We start from the raw sequence: 19,800 nt of genomic DNA on the forward strand, positions 1-19,800 counted from the left end.
GTTCTGGTTAGGTCTATGCAACAAAAATACTTGGGTAGGTTTGGAAAATAAGGTTTTAAAAAAGTAGAGTCGTAAGAAAGGACAACTTCTCACATGTGCGTATTTTTCTGAACTTTTCACCCTAGTTTTTAAGCTGTGACATCACATAAACATGACTGGTCAGTGGTCAGTTGGGATGATGGTCCTGGAGCAACATTAATCATGATGCAGGAATAACACAAACAGGCTGACGTTGAATGATGCAACATTTGTCATCATTCAGCAATGTCTGTGCTGTGGAAACCCCCTCAGACCATGCAAGCTCTGTAACTACATGTTTTAGGGGGAACATGACTTCAAATGCAGTTTTTACTATCGGGTTATGGTTGGGGCATTCCCCCCTGTCAAATATTAACAAATGACCTTACAGCAGCATCAACCACTGCTACTATTGGTTATACATGGAAGAGGGATGATATAAAATGTTGCCAACTTACACTTTAATGGCGCGTTGAGGCTGCAAACAGGTCAGATTTTGTCTCAAATGCACTCCGGAACTTCATTGGGCTCCTGACTGTATTTATAATACGTCAGTTATTTTGATATAGATGTAGAAACCAGCTTGGTTTATTTGGCTTTAAACAAAATACATATTGAACAACTTACAATTCCCGTTCGTTCCTTGTGTATTTTTTGGTATCTTACAGTTGCAATTTAACTATTAACTAGCCTGGCTACTTTACATTTGTTTTTTTAGTTTACTTGTCACAGCTCGCAGCTCTGTGGAGTTTTTGAGTGTCTTTCAGCTCACTGTTCTGGTTTTACAGCAAGTGACTTATAATGTTTTGGTTTCAACCTTTGCAGCTCTCATCAGTCTCATTTTTCAGATGTTGTTGTTGCAGTTTTTTCAGCAAAGGAGCTCAAAAAAAGACATAGTCATAAAGCAGACACACTTAGCAACTGGTTGGTAACACTTGCCATATCAACTCAAGGGTCGTTTTAATAATATTTGTATGTAGATCTTTTAAATAAATATAATACTGTATATGTACAGAGCTTGTAGAAACATGTTTAACAAAAGTATCTCTGCTCCATAAACATTCTGATGATTGTGACAGTGTTTGTGAGAGAATAAAATAACATTATCAGTATCATGGTATTCATGTTTCGTTGGGATCAAGAGTTTTGGTTGTTGCTAAAAACAAACATGAAAATGGGTGCCACAGTATGCGGCCAGCACATTGTACCACCTCACATTAGCTAGCTAGCGTTAGCAATGTTAACAGCGGCTAGAGATAGCAAAGATAATGAAAGCTAGCTAGCACTGCTAACGTTAACATTAGCCAGCAGTAGCAACATTAATGTTCTCGCTACATTTATTCACTGAATGTTATCGATAACAACTTTTTAAGGGTGAGAATACAACACAGTACAGGGAAGTGCCATCAAACTGCAAGTCAATTTATTCATTTGCAGCTTGTTTCTGCAATAGCTGCCAAAAAAATCAGCGATTGCAGGTTTAATTACATTAAACATGGTACACAATTACCTTTTATTGCCACAAGTGAGCAGTGGTCCCTTGGTCTGCAGAGACATTTCACCAATTATCATTAATTGCATCGCTGTAAACAGGTGTTTTCCTTGAATGGCTTTGTCTTTGCATTTTGATTTGGATAGCTTAACGTATCTATACAGACAAGAGACACATGGAAAGAGACGGAATATGCAACAAAGATCCAAAGCTTTGCAGTTACATTGTACAAATTGTAACCACTATGCAACCAGGAGTCTTCTATTCCTTTTCCAAAGACTGTAATGAAGGTGGTGTGATAGTTTACTTAGTTTACTTCCTACTTTCCCTGAGGAGATCTGAAGGTGTCGAACATTTATGTGAGAAAACAATCTCTACCTGAGGAGAGAAATCCAAACAACCAGCATCGGCAGGCCTCTGCGGCTCAGACAAGTTACACAGGGAGAGGAGGCAATGACAGGAGGAGGAAGAGCAAGCTCATTCTGGCTGCCAGCCAGTGTCCCCTAGGCTACATGAAACACTGATGGACTTGATAGATTGGTGAGAGCACCAGGGGGTTTGGGCTGAGCTGATCGCTGACTGAGCTCTAGTGCTGGGAGGAAAAATAAATCTGGCTGACACCAGCCGAGTGAGATCCGCTCCACATAGAGCCCCCATCCAACAACCCTGGCTTATCGAGGAACAATCAAAAGTCAGACTGCATTTGTGGATAAATATGCAATGTGTGGTCGCTGTCATAGTGAGGAATGTTTGTGATCTGGGGCAGGGGGTAATATGGTTTCTCAGTTAATTTCCTGTCAAAGCATAAATAATAATATGGAGGGATATTCATTGTTTTTTGGACATTGGCTGACATGGAAACTGTTTATTATTTTCAAATGTGCCTCAGGAAGGATTTGATGCATCAAATACAAAATGCACAGTGGAGCATGTTTTCTTTTTCTTTTTTTTGTTTTTGTTTAATTCTCAGAGACAGGAACATCAAAGTAGAAATTGTTATTTCCCTGCAAATATATATACAGTGTTGCACATACAATATGTATGGTTGTATATATATATAGACAAAACCATCTATCACCTGTCACTGCGGGTGTCTAGACTGAAGCTGAGGTGTTATTTGGCAGGGGTTTTAATCAGCCAAAGTAAATGTTGTCTCAGGATCCCCAGGGGGTGCAACAGGGGAGGGTGGGACGGGATGGAGGGTGAAGGCAGTGACAGTGATGTGCCTCCCTCCATTAGCTGATCTTGGTGAGACAGAGACAATGCTGAAATCTCTTGATAGCATCTCTGCAATGCCATAGATAGGCTGTGCAAACGCAGCCAGCATGACCATCATCCGTCTTCCTAAATGAAATATAGTGGAGAAAATGGCCAATGGGTGATGGAGATTGATTCCAAAGAAACATGAGTGGTAATCAATACAGTTCCCTGTGCAGCCAAGCAACATCAGAATCCCAGCACCACCCACTGCTTACCCCAGGCTAAAGTTTGGTGCTATCATGCCGCCTGCATGTAATTTATGATGTAGGTGTCACTCTCAGAATGATACGCCACAGCTGAGGGAGCTCAGCTCGTGAGGAAAATACGAGCCTTCTGTCCCCACAAAAGGAAAAAAAAAAAAGTTGCTTGTTCAGTTCTGTTTCGTTCATGTGATGATGGATTGATCTAAAGCATCCCATAAAAGTTAGACCAGAGTGATGCATTTAAAGTGGCTGTGAATGACAAATGATATAGAAGGAAATCGTATCAGGCCTCTGTTGCAAAATAACTCAGTTTCACTTGCATGCAAACTCTAAGGCTCTATTTAAAAAGGCAACGTGTGACTTTTGGGAAATTACTCTTATTTGCTTCAATGTCAAGAGTTAGATGAACAGATCTATACCTGCTGCATCTCGCTATGCTTGATGGGAAGATTCAACCAACAGGGGGCTGGCTTTACATTGCTTAGCCTGAATTAACCCAACTCACAACCCCCCGCAAGACCAAAACTTGCCTTTTTCTTTTTACTCTTTGGTTTTTGGGTGGAATAAACAAATAGATATGCTGTATGGAGCCAGTCTAACTCTATCTCTCCACATTTTCAGGCCACATGCTAAGATAAGGAAGCCAGCTTCTACTCTGTGGTCAAACTGCACAGTTCAGTTATGTGTTACAAGTGCAGCAGAAATGAGTCCTAATATTTATCATAATATTTTGGTGCTTCTGGTTCCCTTATCTCTAAGTCAATTGTTTTTTTTTTGTTTTCTTTCAATGGATTTCCAGTTAACTGCCTTGAAAGAGATCCGTGGTTAACACAAGGTGAAGCTATTTTCACACATTTTGTTCTATGACATCAAATACGTAAGTTAACAGACCCACCCCATGTTTGTTTAAAAACTACAGAGATTACCAGGGACACCATACCAGAGACCAACCAATTCAGTCTTTGCTAATCAATTCACGGTAAAAACAGTATAGTTAGAAGCTTAGTGGTGGTGACGTCGAAGTATTTTGATTGCAGTCTAACTTTAGCTTTTAACTTCTGGTGATTTAATTCACGCTACAAAGATTATGAAGTGACGGTATTTCGATAATGTTTTTACTTGTTACTACATTACTGTTTGAACTGAAATATAAAACCATAAATAGAACATATGGATTTACTTCCATCGACTGCAAGCTAAATTGCTCAAAGGGCATTAATGGGAGACAGAGAGCATTTCCACTGGTTTCCTCAACTTTCTTCACTCTTAAGATAAAAGACAAAGGCTCCGGTGAGATGACCCCAATGTGTCGACAGCATGACCTCAGCAGCGCTGGCTGCCTCCTTATCAAAGACATTCATTTCTCAAGAATTGCACAACGAAAGGAGGCTTGTAGGCCAGCGTGCATGCCTATAGGTAACCTGGCAACAGGAAGTGATGATCAATAATGAATATGTGGCGGGGTCATAGCTCAAGAGCTGGTTAGTGAGGGGTGAAGCATACTTTTCTGTATCCACATGGGGTGCATACAAATACGCTTCTTTTCGCAGTCAAAGCCGAGAAAAAAGGATGCTGATATGCTCGAGTTCTCCGAGGTCAACCGCTCCTGTTTTTTGTCAGCGCGCAGACAACAGGCCAACCATGACAGCAGCCCTGTAGGGGCCTACGGCGTCAGAAGATGGGAGGTGAAAGAGGAGATTGTGAAGATGAAATTGTACTTCCACTGTCAGAAATGGTTTGTAATATATTTGTGATATATATATAGTGTGGTGGAGAGGAGATAGCCATATGCAAGGGGCGTTTCAGTCGTGTCACTTGGCCAACGAGGGCTGAATGGCATATATACTGACAGTCCTCTCTGACAGCGTCTACCCAGCAGGCTCCACTTCATCTGCACACTGAATGCATTTCTCCTTTATTTATTCATTCATTTCCACGTGGCCAAGTGCTGTCACTTTGATGAATGGGAGCTGGAACCGGCCAATTGTTTTCACTCGACGGGACAAGTCTCACACGCTCTGAACTTAAACGTCCTCCTTGTCAGAGGAGCTCTGCCATGCCTGTGCTTTTCAGAGGCCCACGTACCACTGCCAACCTTTCCCACGCGTACACAGACACCGGCCCAATAGCATATTTGTTTAGTTCTTGAAACTGTTCCTTTAAATCAGCGTGGAAATACCATTAACAACAGAGCAACAGACAGCATACAAAATAACAAAGATCTTAAATTATCAGCCTCGTTAGGACAACAAATCACTCTGAAACATGGTGAAGCATTCAATCTAACATATGGAGTCATTCAGATGAGTATATAACAGTTGTCAGAGGTGAGACAAGGAGCAGAAATCAGAGCACGAAAAATGCCTCGAAATGGAAATAAAGTTAACAAATGTCAGATTCTACTTCAGCGAAGATTCCGATCAGCTTAAGCTGTCAAGTCAACACTGCTGTTGAACTGAATGATGACAGTTTCAGATATTACTTCCTCTCCTACAATTTACTTGTGTATTTAAAGTGCATAAAAGAATCACACATGGAGCAATTGAGATCTGACCTTCTTCGGTACATGCAGCGATGCATGTCCTTTGCTGATGCTGGCTAATAATTGCCTCAGACAACACAAACAGACAATGAACATTCAATAAAACTGCTCAGTAGACCCGACACAGGCTGTAAACTGAGCCAATTAAATGTCAGAAAACATGTTGCGCTGAGCGTTAGCCTTTTCACTTCTGAGGGATTATGACATTCAATTGGAGATTTGCACAGCGACTCGGAGCATGTGGATGTGAGCGAAAGTGCAAACGCGCTCGTGGAACATGTCATTTTAAAAGTTGATGAGGAGGCGATAACAGATTTTCATGCTTCACACGGCGAAGAAAGAAAGTGTTTATAATGTGACATTCTTCAAGGCTGGCTGCTATCAGTTTCTCCAGGCTGCAGAAATTAACACTCTCTCTTCATAGATACTTTTTTTTTTTTTTTTTACTTTTACACCATGACAGTGCTGATAGTTGCTACACTCATTGTCTCTCTGAATCCTGAACTGCCTCTGATGTGATAATGTGATATTGTGTTTGCATTTCACACAGCTGTCGATGTAATAATGTGTTTTATTATGCTACACTGTCGGAATGTGTCTTCTCCGTTTTGCTATTGGCATTGTTTAAAATGTAATCCTTGATTTCAGTGAAAAACAAGGTTGCCTCTGTTGACCTCACATACGTTGACAAGTGATCAAACAATATGGCAGGGAATATGTCTTTCTGTCTGGTATCTCGAAAACAGTTCATTCAATCTACTTGGCAGGTTTGCTCCCGAGGACCCGAGGGGAGTGCAGTGTTGAAATTGGTGCAGTTTGGACATGCTGGAGCCGGGCTCACATGTGATCCCTCCCACGTCATCTCATGGGGAAGCAGACCTAAACCAAGACTCAAGGGCTGCAGTGTTTTCGTTGCTTGGCCCCGGGTTGCCCCTCTCTTTGCTTGTTTTGAATGGGGTTTTTTTTGTTGTTTTGTCAAAGCTGTAGTAGATAATTCTAGAGAAAGATGGTTGGTCATATAGTTTTATTCCCAGGTCTTCAAATACTGACGGTCATCTTTCTTTCTCTAGGATCGTCTACTACTGTAGCCACTCCACAGCTTTAGATCAGTATGAAATAAAATCATCTCTTGCATTGGTTATTTCAGAACATTTTTATTTACCATAATTTCCACCCCATCGATTCACCAAACAAACTGATTCCCTCTTCAGAGCGAGACGCCTGAAATCAGCCTAATCTATATGCATGGATAGATGTGCCACTGGGAACACATAGCCTTCTCACCTGTCTCAGGGGATGGAGGAGAAGGGGAAAACAAATTATTTTCTCTTCTTTCATTCCTGTCAGTGTCTCTGTAACTATGGCGCGGGCTCGAGGAAGCTGGAGAAAAAGCTGCCAGTCTGAACCAACAGAAGTGATCATCTTTCTCTGGCGATGTCGGCGGGTTGTCGACTTTCCGTGAGTTACCTTGGCAGAATGAACAAAGAGTGCGGGATGCCCGAGGAAGCCTCAGCACCACGTGAAATCCCTTTGTTGAGCTGTATCCAGTCTCAGCCAGACGTCGCTTCTTTCAGGCACCTCTCACTCCTCCGCCTTTTCATCTGTGCCAAATGACAACGATAGGCTCGTTTGTTGGATAATAGACATGAATCATTTATATTGTGTCCCTGAAAAAGTTGGCAGCCGATGGGTGCCAAAGAGGGCAAACAGGAACCAGACTGGCACACTGGTACTGTAGATTCTTAATGAATACAACTGCATGGCTTAATTTATGGTTTATGAGATGAAACTAATAGCTGTTTTACAAACATTCTAGATAAGTTACATACATTAATGAAAACAACTTTAGAGTCACCTTGTTGTGAAAGATCCTTCTGGATTGTGCTGTCATTTGGTAATAAATCACTGTTGCTTATAAGCCAGTCTACAACCCTCCACCCTACACTTCCTAATAAGAAGTAAATACATGGATATAGGTCCCGATGCTGCATGTTTTTTTGTTTTTTTTTCAGGAGGCAAAGTGGTCCATTAGAAGGTCTTACTGATAAAAACTGAGAGCTTAAAAGGCTTCAAGAGCTCCAGGCCGAGGACTTTCTCTCTCAACCTGGCAACCCAAAAGTTCCTCTTCTCGTCTGTTTTCCTTACATAAGGGAAAACTCAAACGCCATAAAATGGACCACAGATACAGCCCCACTTGTGCTCAAAAAGTGCATCCACTCCGGTGAGTGGTCCACTTCCAGCACTCACTGTTGTCAAAAATAAATCCATTTGGTTCCTCTGGGTAACAGGCGAATAAATAACTCGGCTTCTGAATCGCTCCTTCTCCTGCTAGAGATCATATCTCTTCCTGGGAGACTGAAAAGGGTAATTAACTGCTGTGTGCGTGTGATGAACATTTACCGAAGTGTTAAACAGTTTAACACCCGCAGTTAAAAGGTTGATAGATATTCGCTGTCAGTAATCACACTTATTATAGCCTGAGTGGTACATACGTTAACACATGATGGCACAAACACTACCCATCAACAGGGATTTGTGTCCCTCGCAGCAAAACAATTTGGTCGGCGGGGTGTTTGGAAAAAAAAAAAAAGAGTGCTGCTTTGGCGTGTAAAAGCTGCGAGTGGATAGTTTCAAGTTTTTATTTCAGCTATGGCATTGTGACAGACGTGTGAGCTGAATGTGGGATTTTTTTTTATTTTTATTTTTATGTGAGTGGTTGTTTGGGCGAGGTGCAGGGCGTTGTGGGAGCCCTGGCTGCACTTTGCAGATACACAAGCCTGCGCTTTCATGCCCATACCCATCAAAATGGCCCTGTCAGGCTGCTATCTCCTGGGACTTGCTGCTGCAGTACAGGAGGATTAAAGCTTTTTATGAAGCATTTTCACAGCCAAAGTTGTGCTCCGTAGCAGCATGTGTGCCATTTTAGTCAACAAGCGTAGACTTAACCAACGCTGGACGCTTAAAGCTAGAACGGCGCAGGATGGAATTTTGCATCCAATCTGGACAGCTAATTGGACTACAAAGGGGAGGAGAAGCTTTGGAGCTTTCTAAGCAACGCAGCCACACAGTCCACAGCAAAAGACAAAAAAAAAAATACAGAAAAACCATCCCCCTTTTCTGGCACATTGTTGAAAATCGAGTTAATTATGCTCACATAGAAGTATGGTAAACTGGGCCAGATTGCACTACAGCTCCTGTGGACTGTGGGATGAGCGTTAGATGAAAAGTGTTATTGTTTATTCTCGCTTCAGGTGCTGCATTCGGGTTGACGCGAGAGCTGCGAGCTTTGGGAAAAAAAACATAAGGCAAAGGAGCCTGCAAATTCATTAAATCTTCTTACGTAAAAGGTTGCAAATTATGAAGTTAGTCGATGTTTTCTATATCCTCCAAATTTTACTTTCTTCTCGGCTCTGTTGCTCTGTATTTTACAGAAGCAGAGACCAGGATACCAGCTGTAACCACGTTTTAAAATTTAGCTCACAATCTGTGACAATTAACACTGCCTTCAGCCCCATGTGTGATAAATTGCAAGCAGGAGAAGCCCATTTGTTCCAGCCTTATCTTTGAGGCTGCTGTTGGAAGACTGAATTATCTATTATCAGACAGAACTGGAAATGACTGGAAACCAAACACAGATTAGGGCCTCAAATTTGAGTCATCCTCCAGAATGGGGTGCATTTGCATGTAGCCAACCCCGGGACATGTTGGAGTCCAATCCCGGTCAAGTCGACAGATCCACAGCCTTCTCCGGCAAGGATCTGTTCTAAAAGGGAATGCAATGTCTTCAAAACAGATTTGAGTTATATGCTGAAAAGAATGTAAATTAAAATTTTAGGATGAACGATTTCACGTTACATCAGATAAATATGACATAAATTAAATTAGATAAATGTGTTCCTCCAAAATCCTTCACCTCATTTCTGTATATATATTTAGTGACAGAGATTTGATTAATCAAACATGTATCCTCTTATGGTAAAAAAAATAAATACATGAATAAAAATTATGTGTATAAATTTGATTTTTGAAATATATAACAATCTTCAAGTTGTTCCCTTTCTCTCAGTCTCATGTTGGCTCAAATGTTTTGCCAGATCACCACATGGACGTTGAATAACCAGTAAAAAATGGTTAACTACATTGTTGTTCCTGTCCAGATGCTGTCCATGGTGCTGATGTGTGCGTCATCTGCGAGCACGCTCTGCCTCCCAGTGGCTGACTATGTGAACTACACGCCTGCTCAGTGAACGGGGGGGGGGGGAATGAGAGAATTCCGGAACTGAGGCGTTTGTTCCTACCCGAGCTTCAAAACCTGGCGCACCATCGATGCAAGTGTTTTGTACATTTTCGTTTCACTTCTGTTGGTTCCCGTTTTTAGTAAGTTGGACTATTTCGTGTTTTATCTCACGAGGGGGGGGTCAAATGTGTGTGTGCCGGCATGCAGAGGAGGGAGAATGTGTTTAGCCCCTCAGGTTTACGTCACAACGTCTCAATGCTAAGGTGACAGTTTGGTGCTCGCTAGCTAGTAGCAGCAGTGTTAGCTTTAGCCTGCTTGATGATGCTAGTTCGTGAAATAAATCGGTATTGGTAATGGTAATGAAGAGTACTTTGGATTCATCTGTTACAGTGAAATAGCGACTTGTGTTGTATGTAAATGACATGCTCAAATAGCCATTGAAACAAGTATTACACACAAATCACAGATGGGTTAGCTTATGAGTGAAGTAACTGTTATTTTTTTACATCTAACTTTCATTCAGAAAATGAAGAAATTGTTATGATACCGCAAATATGTTATGGTTCAAATCCCAACAAAGATTACTTTAGTATATGGCTAATATATTTAGTAATAATTATTAAAAAGCAGTATGATGTATTAATTAAATGTTAACTCTGAGAGTCGGTTCAACCTCCTGACTGCCATTCACAGTGTACTGTATTTTAGTACTGATCATCCCAGAGCAACTGGTGTGGCTTAAATGTTATTTACACTTCTGAAATATTTTCATTAAAACATAGCAATGCACTGCAAGGCAATGTTAAATCAGGCAATGTGTGAGTCTTTGCACCAGACAGAATTATGATGGCCATTTCTGACTCTGATGACCTGCATGTAGTTAATCTGAGCACACTAACTATGTACTTTTTTTTGGTATGGCTGTCTGAGTTATTTTTCTGCTCCCTACATATTTCTCCAGCCAATGGACTGACGTAGGCCAGCAGAGATGCTGTTTAAAGATCTCCCAAGGGAGGCGCTGATGCGGCCCTTGTCCAGGAATGAAGTGGTGGGCATGTTGCTGAGGCTGACCATCTTCGGTGCAGCGACCTACTACAGCATCAAATGGGTTGTGGATGCAATGGACCCTACCGCCAAACAGAAAAGCCAAGCCAAGAAAAGGGTATAAAGCACATAATCGTGACTTATATCAGTCTCAGACGCGATGTAGCCATTTGTCTTGGTTCTCTGCAATCAGAGGTGGTTAAAAAAGAAAAAGAGGAGTGACCGAAGCAGCATTTTGCACACTTTTCATTCCCTTCTTGTTTCTTCAGCTGATCTGTGTGTGCCTTATGTCTACAGGCAGAACAGCTGATGAAGAGGATTGGTGTTGAGGGGGTCAAACTAACAGAGTATGAGATGAACATCGCATCTCAGCTAGTCGATCCACAAACCATGAAGGTAACAGCTGTAATCTTCCACCCATGATGATCCGTCTATAGTGTGTCATGACATGTTAACGTTTTGTTACCATTATAGTTTCACAGACAGATATTTTCATGGTACTCTACTTCCCTGCAGGTGTCCTGGAGAGATATAGCAGGTCTGGATGAGGTTATAAATGAGCTGCAAGACACAGTCATCCTGCCCATTCAGAAACGACACCTTTTGGCTGGATCCAAACTCTTTCAGCCTCCTAAAGGTACAACATTTGATGAACGCTAACTGTATAAAACAAGATGAGCTAACTTCATATAGTAACTGCGAGTGTATTAATGCTTATAACACTACATATTGGTGCCTGCCAATATTTAATCTCTAGTATTCCAGAAAGTATTTGGCTGAAGTTTGTTGTTTTGGCTTTGTGTGGTATTTATTTCCACGTTAGGTAAAATCTGTTGTAATTGCAGCTTCTCTAACACATGTTCTCAATTTAAGAAATCAGAATGTTTTATTTTATGTCATTTATTAATTAAATTCCAGATGAGATCAGAAAGCGAATCATACACATTTTATGATTGAAAAGGAGCAGCGAGAAAGAAAATACTTTCTTGCATGCCCCCTTTTCGCAATAAATCGATCAAAAAATAGTCTGGCATAGATAGTTTGCCAATACTGTCAGCAGATGCTTGGTTTCTCATCTTATGATCTACCAGGTCCTGAAATTTAGGTCAGGGGAGTGATTTGGCAAATGAAGACCATCATTTGACCTAGAAATTTGGGACAGTGTAAATAAGAATGTACAATGTTATAACCCAAGATCCTCAAAGTGCTAAAGACAGTCAGCCTTTTAACCGCATGATAAATTTGTACTTCTAAAGAGCCACAAAAGTGAGAACAAAATCACTTCTACAATTACAAACTACACTTTCTGCTATGAATGCTAATAATGTGGGTTTAAGTGCGTCAGTAGCTAAATTACATTAAAAAAAACTAGGTTTTAATGTTTATCACTTTGACAAACTACAGACACTTAAAGTTGTTATGAACATCTTCAGTTTGTCTCTTAGTCACTCACTTCCTCGTTATTGTTGGAAAGCAGTCCAGTGCATTCTGCCTCCATCTAGAGCTTCGTGCCACAAAAGCATCTGACAGGATTTATGCACTTGGCAGCTTGTCACTTAGAAGACTACTTTACTTACTGTTGACAGTTTTTACTGTTTGGCACAAAGCTTTACGCAGAGCTTCGGGATGAGTCAACCTCTAAAATTAGCTGCTTTGGGAACCCAGTTCTGCTCCTAGTCTCCAGTCTCTGTTTATATCATGTAAATTAATACACGATGAGTTGAAGCAAATGTTCCATTTTCGTACATGTGTTAAACAAGACCAAGAAGGGGAAAATAATTCTCCCCACTGTTGCCAGTAATGGTTGTCAAGGTTTAAAGGGGAATTCCAGTATTTTTAAACCTGGGCCCCATAATTACATGTCTGGGTGTGATAATGATTTGTACTTACTGAACGTTTTTTAATCTGTCCAGTAGATGGCCTCACCTGGCAGCCCTGACACTGCTGCATTGGCCATTCCAACCCTTAAACATGCTGGTTCTTGCCACTGAGAGGCTGAGGTTGTTATTTTAATTGTCTGATAACATTACAGAAATGATTCCTACAGAGATATATCCTTTTGTTAAATAATAAGATCACACTCAAACATGTAAATATAGGATCCAGGTTTAAAAATACTGGAATTTACCTTAAAATAATCAAGTCTATAAAAAATAATAATAAAATATATATATATACATTTTTTTCTTTTTCATTCAGATTATATTTTATAGACATAGAAGTATTGGGTACCTTTGAATAATATAGGCGGGAATGTTTAAAGAAATCAAGTGCTTGAATAACCATATTTTTTTTCTTTTAATATTTATTTCTCGCAGGTGTTTTATTGTTCGGTCCTCCGGGATGTGGGAAGACCATGATCGCCAAGGCAACAGCCAAAGCCTCAGGCTGCAAGTTCATCAACCTTCAGGCCTCCACGCTGACAGACATGTGGTATGGCGAATCACAGAAGCTGACTGCTGCTGTCTTCTCATTGGCTGTCAAAATCCAGCCCTGCATCATCTTCATCGATGAGATCGGTGAGGTCATGTCAAAAGTAATGCTTTGAAAATGTGAATTTAATAATTTTAATAACTGTTTGATGTGATTTATCTTCAACCTTTCAGGCAGAAATGATCTTAAAAATAATGTTTTGAGGTTTTGACAGTTTTTATTAGAAAATAAATCAAATTGTTTCTTTTCAGAATTGTATTCATGTAAGGCTAAAGCAGCACTTAAGACCTAAAAAATGACATTTCTTTTAGAGGTTAGCAGCTCCTTAAAGCATAGTGAGTCAGACTTCAAAATGCTTCTTACAGGCTGTCAACCCTGAAGCTGTAAAGTTCAATCACTCTCTTTCAGTCTACGACACAATTGAGACACCTGCACCCACTTCCTCTCTTGAACCCTCCGCCCCTTCTACGTCTTAGCAGTGTCTGAGTATCCAAACTACAGTTTTCATGATGCAAACAGAAAGTAGAATGTTGTCATGGATTCAAAGACTTATGCTGTGGACTGCAGCTTAAGCCCTGTTTTAATTTACCCTATATTTGTTTACATTTTGGCAAATTGGCACAATTGAACGTGTGCCAAATCAACTATTAGCAGTTCTTGTTTGCAGTGCACTCATGGAAATACAAAAAGGTATCACTGGATTACACTGATACTGAAGAAAACCTATAAAACGTCCTTTTTATGATTTCTTAGTGCATTTATGAACCTTTATTTGAGAATCAACATCAGAGATAAGTATATCCTTGGAAAGTCACACAGAATCTAAATATGTGCATTGTGATTGTGAGCTGTGATATCACTGAGTTTGGACTCCTAGAAGGAGTGCAGTTATTGCAATTTGCGGTAACCAGGCAGTCAGTAGTACTTTGGGTGGCTGAAAGAGCTGTTTGTCACAGCTGGTGCTGCTTCTACAACTGCTGTTCTTTTCAGAAGCACCCTAACCTTCACTCCCCCTCACAGTTTAAACACCTCTGGTGTAGAAAATCATGACAGGCAGAAATCCATTCTTTATTAAAGGTGCATTTTCAGGCTAATATACAAGCAAATCAGTCTAATCCTATTTCATCCCCATGAAATTGCCCAAATTGATATCACCCTGTTCTCTGTCTGCAAGCATTTCATGTAATTCCTTTTTTCATTCTTGTTTTCTCATCTTGTATGTTAGAGTCATTTCTGAGGAACCGCTCCAGTCTGGACCATGAGGCCACAGCCATGATGAAGGCCCAGTTCATGAGCCTGTGGGACGGCATTGAAACCTCCTCAACCACCCAGGTTACACAACCAGAGCTCGTTCTTACACTGTAATGTACAGACCAGATTAAGTAACTGGCAGGGACTGTATTTGGGGAAAAAAAGCTTACATAAATAGTGCCTATTCACATGGTGCATGTGCTGTTTTTGAGGTTGAAATGCAGCTGGTAGTTTTGTCACCATGATGTATTCACATTGTGATTCGTATGATTCAAGGTGATGGTGATGGGAGCTACAAACAGGCCACAAGATGTGGACCCAGCCATTCTGCGCCGGATGCCCACCACTTTTCATGTTGGCCTGCCAGTAAGATATACACACACAAGCACAGTTTTCACCTATATAATCTAAATTAATACACATAAATACATTTGTATTGATTATAATTTATATTTCTATGTATGAAATGTATATTTTTGATATGTATGGCTTGAATAAATCAGAGCAGATACATTCAAGTTTGAAAGGGTAGAATAGGCTTCTGTTTACAGATAATGAATTGTAGTACCCACTGTACAATTCTTTTAACATCACCAGCTAATCTCTAGCGATTAAATGACTGTGTTTTTAGAGCTTTGTACTTCTCGTAAAGTGAAGGAGCAGAGCTTAAACAAACTGAACTGTGTGTCTTAGATTGTCTCATGGCCGCTGGCCAAACCACAAAAAGCACTCGCAATCTTTTTCCTCTACAATAAACAGTCCCTTACCATGACATATGTACATTTATTTGAGCTGTTGATGCTTAAGAGTGGAAAATAGTAAATGAGTACAAGAATCAACTCTTAAAGCACTACAAGTATTACACTAATTATTTAGATATGAGGTGTTCAGGCAGTTAATACAGTACTTAGTGCTAATTGTTGGCCACCAGCTGTTTTTCATTCATACGTTGCACATTAATAGGCAGATTTTTGTTTTGTTTTTAATAAGAACTACTGTTCTTGTTTCTTTGCAGAGCACAAGACAAAGACAGGACATCCTGAGGCTGATTTTAGCAGGAGAAAACGTAAGTTGTGTTTTCTTTTCATCCCAATATTCACATGTGGAGGAAATGATTTTATTGAATGCTTTGTTGTCACTCTCGAAGTCCATTTAACACCTGTGTTTTCTCTGTCAAATCACATTAAACACAGCACAACCAGTGACAGCTAGCAGATTCATTCTGTGTAAATGTCTAATACTGCTGTCCTGCTTTTTTTCTCAGCTAAGCAACGCCATCAATTTGAAGGAGATTGCTGAGAAGACAGACGGTTACTCCGGCAGCGACCTCCGGGAGCTGTGCCGCGATGCTGCCATGTATCGTGTCCGAGACTACGTCCGCAAGGAGCAGATGAGGCAGATCGCCCAGCAGCTACAGGACTGCCAGGAGGAGGAGGAGAAGTATGACTCATTTTCAAACACCCACAAGATTTCATAGCCCTCATCTCAGCTGATCATCTCTTTGTTTAACTGCTGCACCTGCCCTTAACAGTTTGAGGTTAGGCCAGTGTGGGTTTTTGTAAGCTGATAGCAGTATTATTCTAACTTCGAATTTGACTAAATATTCCCACTAATTAAGCTTTCTCCTCAGTTTTCGTGACAAAACATTCATGTTTTGAGGCAGTATTAGACCAATTAAAATTATAATGATTACTCACATATGTAATTATTGGAGTGTTGATGACCTTCACAAAGTGCTGTATACCATTCAGTTGGACAGTGTCAGATACTAACTGGATGATTTCTTACATTTTATAAAAGGCGAAATAACTGATCTGTGTAACCCATGCTTGAGCTGTTGCTAAGCGACTATTGAAACCCCATTTCGGAGCAAGGCATTATTGCTAAAAGAAGAAATGTTTTGAACTTTCTCTTTTCAGCACTCTAAACACACTAAACTCATAGCTGAGCGCACTGCAGTTATGACACCAGGCATCAGTGTGTTATTTCGATGTAATATAAGGAAGCAGAGAATATTACTAAAGGCTAGCTACAGACTTGCCGCCTTAATGAAGTTCTCTGTAATCAGTGCACTTGAGAGATTCATTTGGCTGCACATATAGCAAATAAAAATGTAAATCAAGTTTTTTGCATCCAAATTCCTCACTGTGTCAGTATATTTGAGGGAATTTAAAGGCATGGTGTGCAAAATAAGAACAGTAAAACGTGATCTCTATGTCTGATTTGTGTGTAATGTAAATTGGTGTTGATGTTATGAGTATGTATGTGTGTTCACACTGGAAACGTGGCAAATCCATCACTATGCATACAACAAAAAACCTGCATTTTTTAGTGGGTACACTATTCTCTCATAATGCCAATACTGCTCACAGGTGGAAAAATGACGAAAACGCTTGTTGGAGGCGAAAAAGATCCAGGAGAACTTCGGGAAAATTAGAAAAAAAATGATGTTTCTTGAAGAGATTTAGAAGAGTTTAATTACAAGTGGCAGTCTAAATTTGGATTGATGACTGGCGGCACAAGCATTATTTGATTTCCTCACAAGGGGGAACAAAGGTACTGATTGATTGGCAGCCTTTAATTGTACAAACAGTCTAAGTGTCTTCATCTAATGAACAAAGACGTGAGGCAAACATTAGTCAACCTAGACCAGGTGTGCAATTATTATTGGATAATAGAGTATGGCAGGGATGAGGCATTATATTGTAGGCCAACCCTGAAGTTGCCATCGCCTTTGACAAAAAGCCTATGAGAGCTTTTTTTTACGGACTCGTAAATAGACGAGTCTCTGTGCTTGTATTTATGTTTAATGTCTCTGTCATCCTCTGTAATCTCTTTTATCGACTTCTTAGCAACCACCCTTCATAAGATACATAAATGCTTTAAAATTGAAAACTGGGTTATTTACTGACCTATTTTATGTTGAAGAGCAAAACGTGAAAACATCTTGCGCTTGTGTTAACCACAGACCAGCCGTCCAACCCATGCAAAAAACCCAATGACGTGGGAACCGAAAGTTTCCTAAACACTGCTAAAAGACACAATACTACAAAACCAACCATATAGTACATACGGTAAACGAGTTGTGACACAGAAAGTTTTTTCGTGTCCTCTGTCCAACCTCTGACCTCTGGTGTCCTTCGCCACAGACCCGTTGACGAGGAGCGGCTGCGGCCAGTCACCCAGCTGGACCTCCTCTTCGGCCTGGACAAGATGAAGGAATCAAAGCGTGCCACAGCTTTCATGTTACCCAGCGTGGCAGAGGTTCCCCTGGACTAACCACCTACACAACACCACCGACTGCAAACGTGTTCTCTGCCACACGGTGTCTACAGGCTGTTCCAAGTGGCCGAGCAGAGGCTCCTCGAACATGTCAGAGGTGCAGCTGGAAGTTTATTTATCCAGGCAGGGGTTGTTCTGAGCATGCTCATTTCCAGCACAACCCTGTTACATGTGTACAGTTATAATACATTCAGAAATCTAATGTCTCCTAGAAGCCACTGACCGGCTCTGTTGGAGAGATTAGGAGTCAGAGTCTTGCCAAGAGCGTTATGAAAGCTTGTTTTGAAGAGGAGAAAGCCTTCTTCAGAAACTTCATGAAACTGTCGGAAGTAACTTCAAGTAATTCTAAAAATGACTCTACTGTACGACTCCCACCATTGACTTGCATATGATCATGACCAGAGGTGAGTAAGTGTGCTGACTCATGATTCATGAGTCATTCAAAGTTTGGACTCTAGTCCAGTGTAATCCTTAAATCAACCATTACTCCCTGCTGTCCTTGTTGGCAGACACTCGCGAAGAACAAAGACTTTAAAATCCAATCATATTATCAGAGTGCTTTGGAAGAAATGATTCAGCTGATCCTGGCTCCCCAAGTTCACATTACTCTATATTGTCTGCAAGTGTTGTCGTAGATAGCAAGTTAAAGTAATCTCACATTTGCACATTAGGCTGAGATTTAAATTGAAGTAGGTTGCTTCCTCCTGGTGGATGAGCTGATACTGTTTTGACATTTTTAAGCTGTAATTGAACCCCACCTATAACAATCTGAGCCAACATCCCCAATAAAAGACACTGATTTGACCCATTTTATAATTATCTTACTGGCTGTACAAATACACGTAGTTGTTGTATTAGTGCTCATTGCTTCTCAGCTGTTAGCAGGTGTATAATAGGAATCATACATGTTTGTGAATGTGGAAGCAAAATGTTGGTTTAGAGCGACGGCTGGGACTTGAATGCAGTCGGTTACTCAATCCAATGATTAAGTGCTGTTTTGCAAAGCGAAGCCTTCTGGGCATCATCATTTCTATTCACCCAAAATGACAATAGCTGTTACTTTTGTGGAATTTTCTTACAAAGCTCTTTTTAAGTGTCATTATCAGTAATGGTTAGTTTCCTTTGTTTTGGTTTGAATGTTTTTATAATGAACTTTTCGTGTCACGTCCTGGCCATCAATCAATGACTGACATACACATCAGGGTTTTCAATGCCAGTTTACTTTCATTCTTACTTTAAGGAGAGCTTGGCTTTAGATTTTGAACACTTTGACTCAGCTTTTGGGCTGGAGTTGCTGTGACTTGCTTTTTCTGCCTTCCTTCTGTATAAAAAGCCTCATTATTTGCCACATGGACACAGCATGTGTTCATGGATCTGTTTGTGGGTCTTGTTTAGACCTTTCGCCCACACAGTTGAGGCAGCCAGGGCATATCTGTCATTGAGCCGCAGCCACGTGGTGGCACTGTAGCTGCACTGTCCCGTTACTGAGGCAGCCGCAGATATGGACTGCTCACATGTAGAGGAGCTTTTCAGCATTATGGTGAGACAATGGAACAGGGGACCCTGCTAACAGGATTATTTCTCCCTTATTGGTTTATTCATTGTTGCTCTTCATTAGAGTACCTCGAGTGACAGTGAAAGGTCAAAATGTTGCCATGTAAACCAACAGCTGCGTCGCAGCAGCTGACAGGTCTTAGTTCCCTTTCCCAGGGAAAGGTAACATCCTTTTAAAATGTTTTCCTTCAATGCAATATCACTCATCAGGTAATTCATCAATTATATGACGAGAATAATTCTGTGTCCACATGCAGTTACTGTTTATTCTACTGTCAACTATGTGTATGTGTTGAGTGTACGATATGTTAACCATGTACTGTAAAGTGTATTTATTAAATGACTGAAGAAAATATTTATCTTTTTTCAACCAGCAAAAATATTACCTCATTTATTTCAGCATGAATTTAGAGCCCTTAGTCTTTGTCCTGTCCATGTTTGTGTCTTAAATGTAATAAATCTCATTATTCCCAAAGACAAAGTC

The 19,800-nt window shown here is 40.5% G+C and overlaps 1 protein-coding gene across 1 annotated transcript; it reads left to right on the forward strand.

Annotated features, from left to right (window-relative positions):
• The first annotated feature begins 9,781 nt into the window (after window positions 1–9,781).
• Window positions 9,782–19,800, forward strand: atad1a (ATPase family AAA domain containing 1a). The gene is made up of 10 exons (XM_030418259.1): window positions 9,782–9,892; window positions 10,714–10,914; window positions 11,094–11,192; window positions 11,313–11,433; window positions 13,115–13,315; window positions 14,455–14,561; window positions 14,757–14,846; window positions 15,496–15,546; window positions 15,745–15,920; window positions 17,630–19,800. Exons 2-10 carry the CDS (start codon window positions 10,741–10,743, stop codon window positions 17,757–17,759), a joined length of 1,149 nt encoding a protein of 382 aa, XP_030274119.1. The 5' UTR covers window positions 9,782–9,892; window positions 10,714–10,740; the 3' UTR covers window positions 17,760–19,800.

This window comes from Sparus aurata, chromosome 5 (genome assembly GCF_900880675.1).
Source record: "Sparus aurata chromosome 5, fSpaAur1.1, whole genome shotgun sequence".
NCBI classification, from domain to species: Eukaryota; Metazoa; Chordata; class Actinopteri; order Spariformes; family Sparidae; genus Sparus; species Sparus aurata.

Coding starts and splice junctions, on each gene's coding strand:
- atad1a (XM_030418259.1), top strand. CDS start 10,741: ATGCTGTTTAAAGATCTCCCAAGGGAGGCGCTGATGCGGCCCTTGTCC. Junction 13,316..14,454: donor CATCTTCATCGATGAGATCG/GTGAGGTCATGT, acceptor CTTGTATGTTAG/AGTCATTTCTGAGGAACCGC. Junction 14,562..14,756: donor AAACCTCCTCAACCACCCAG/GTTACACAACCA, acceptor GTATGATTCAAG/GTGATGGTGATGGGAGCTAC.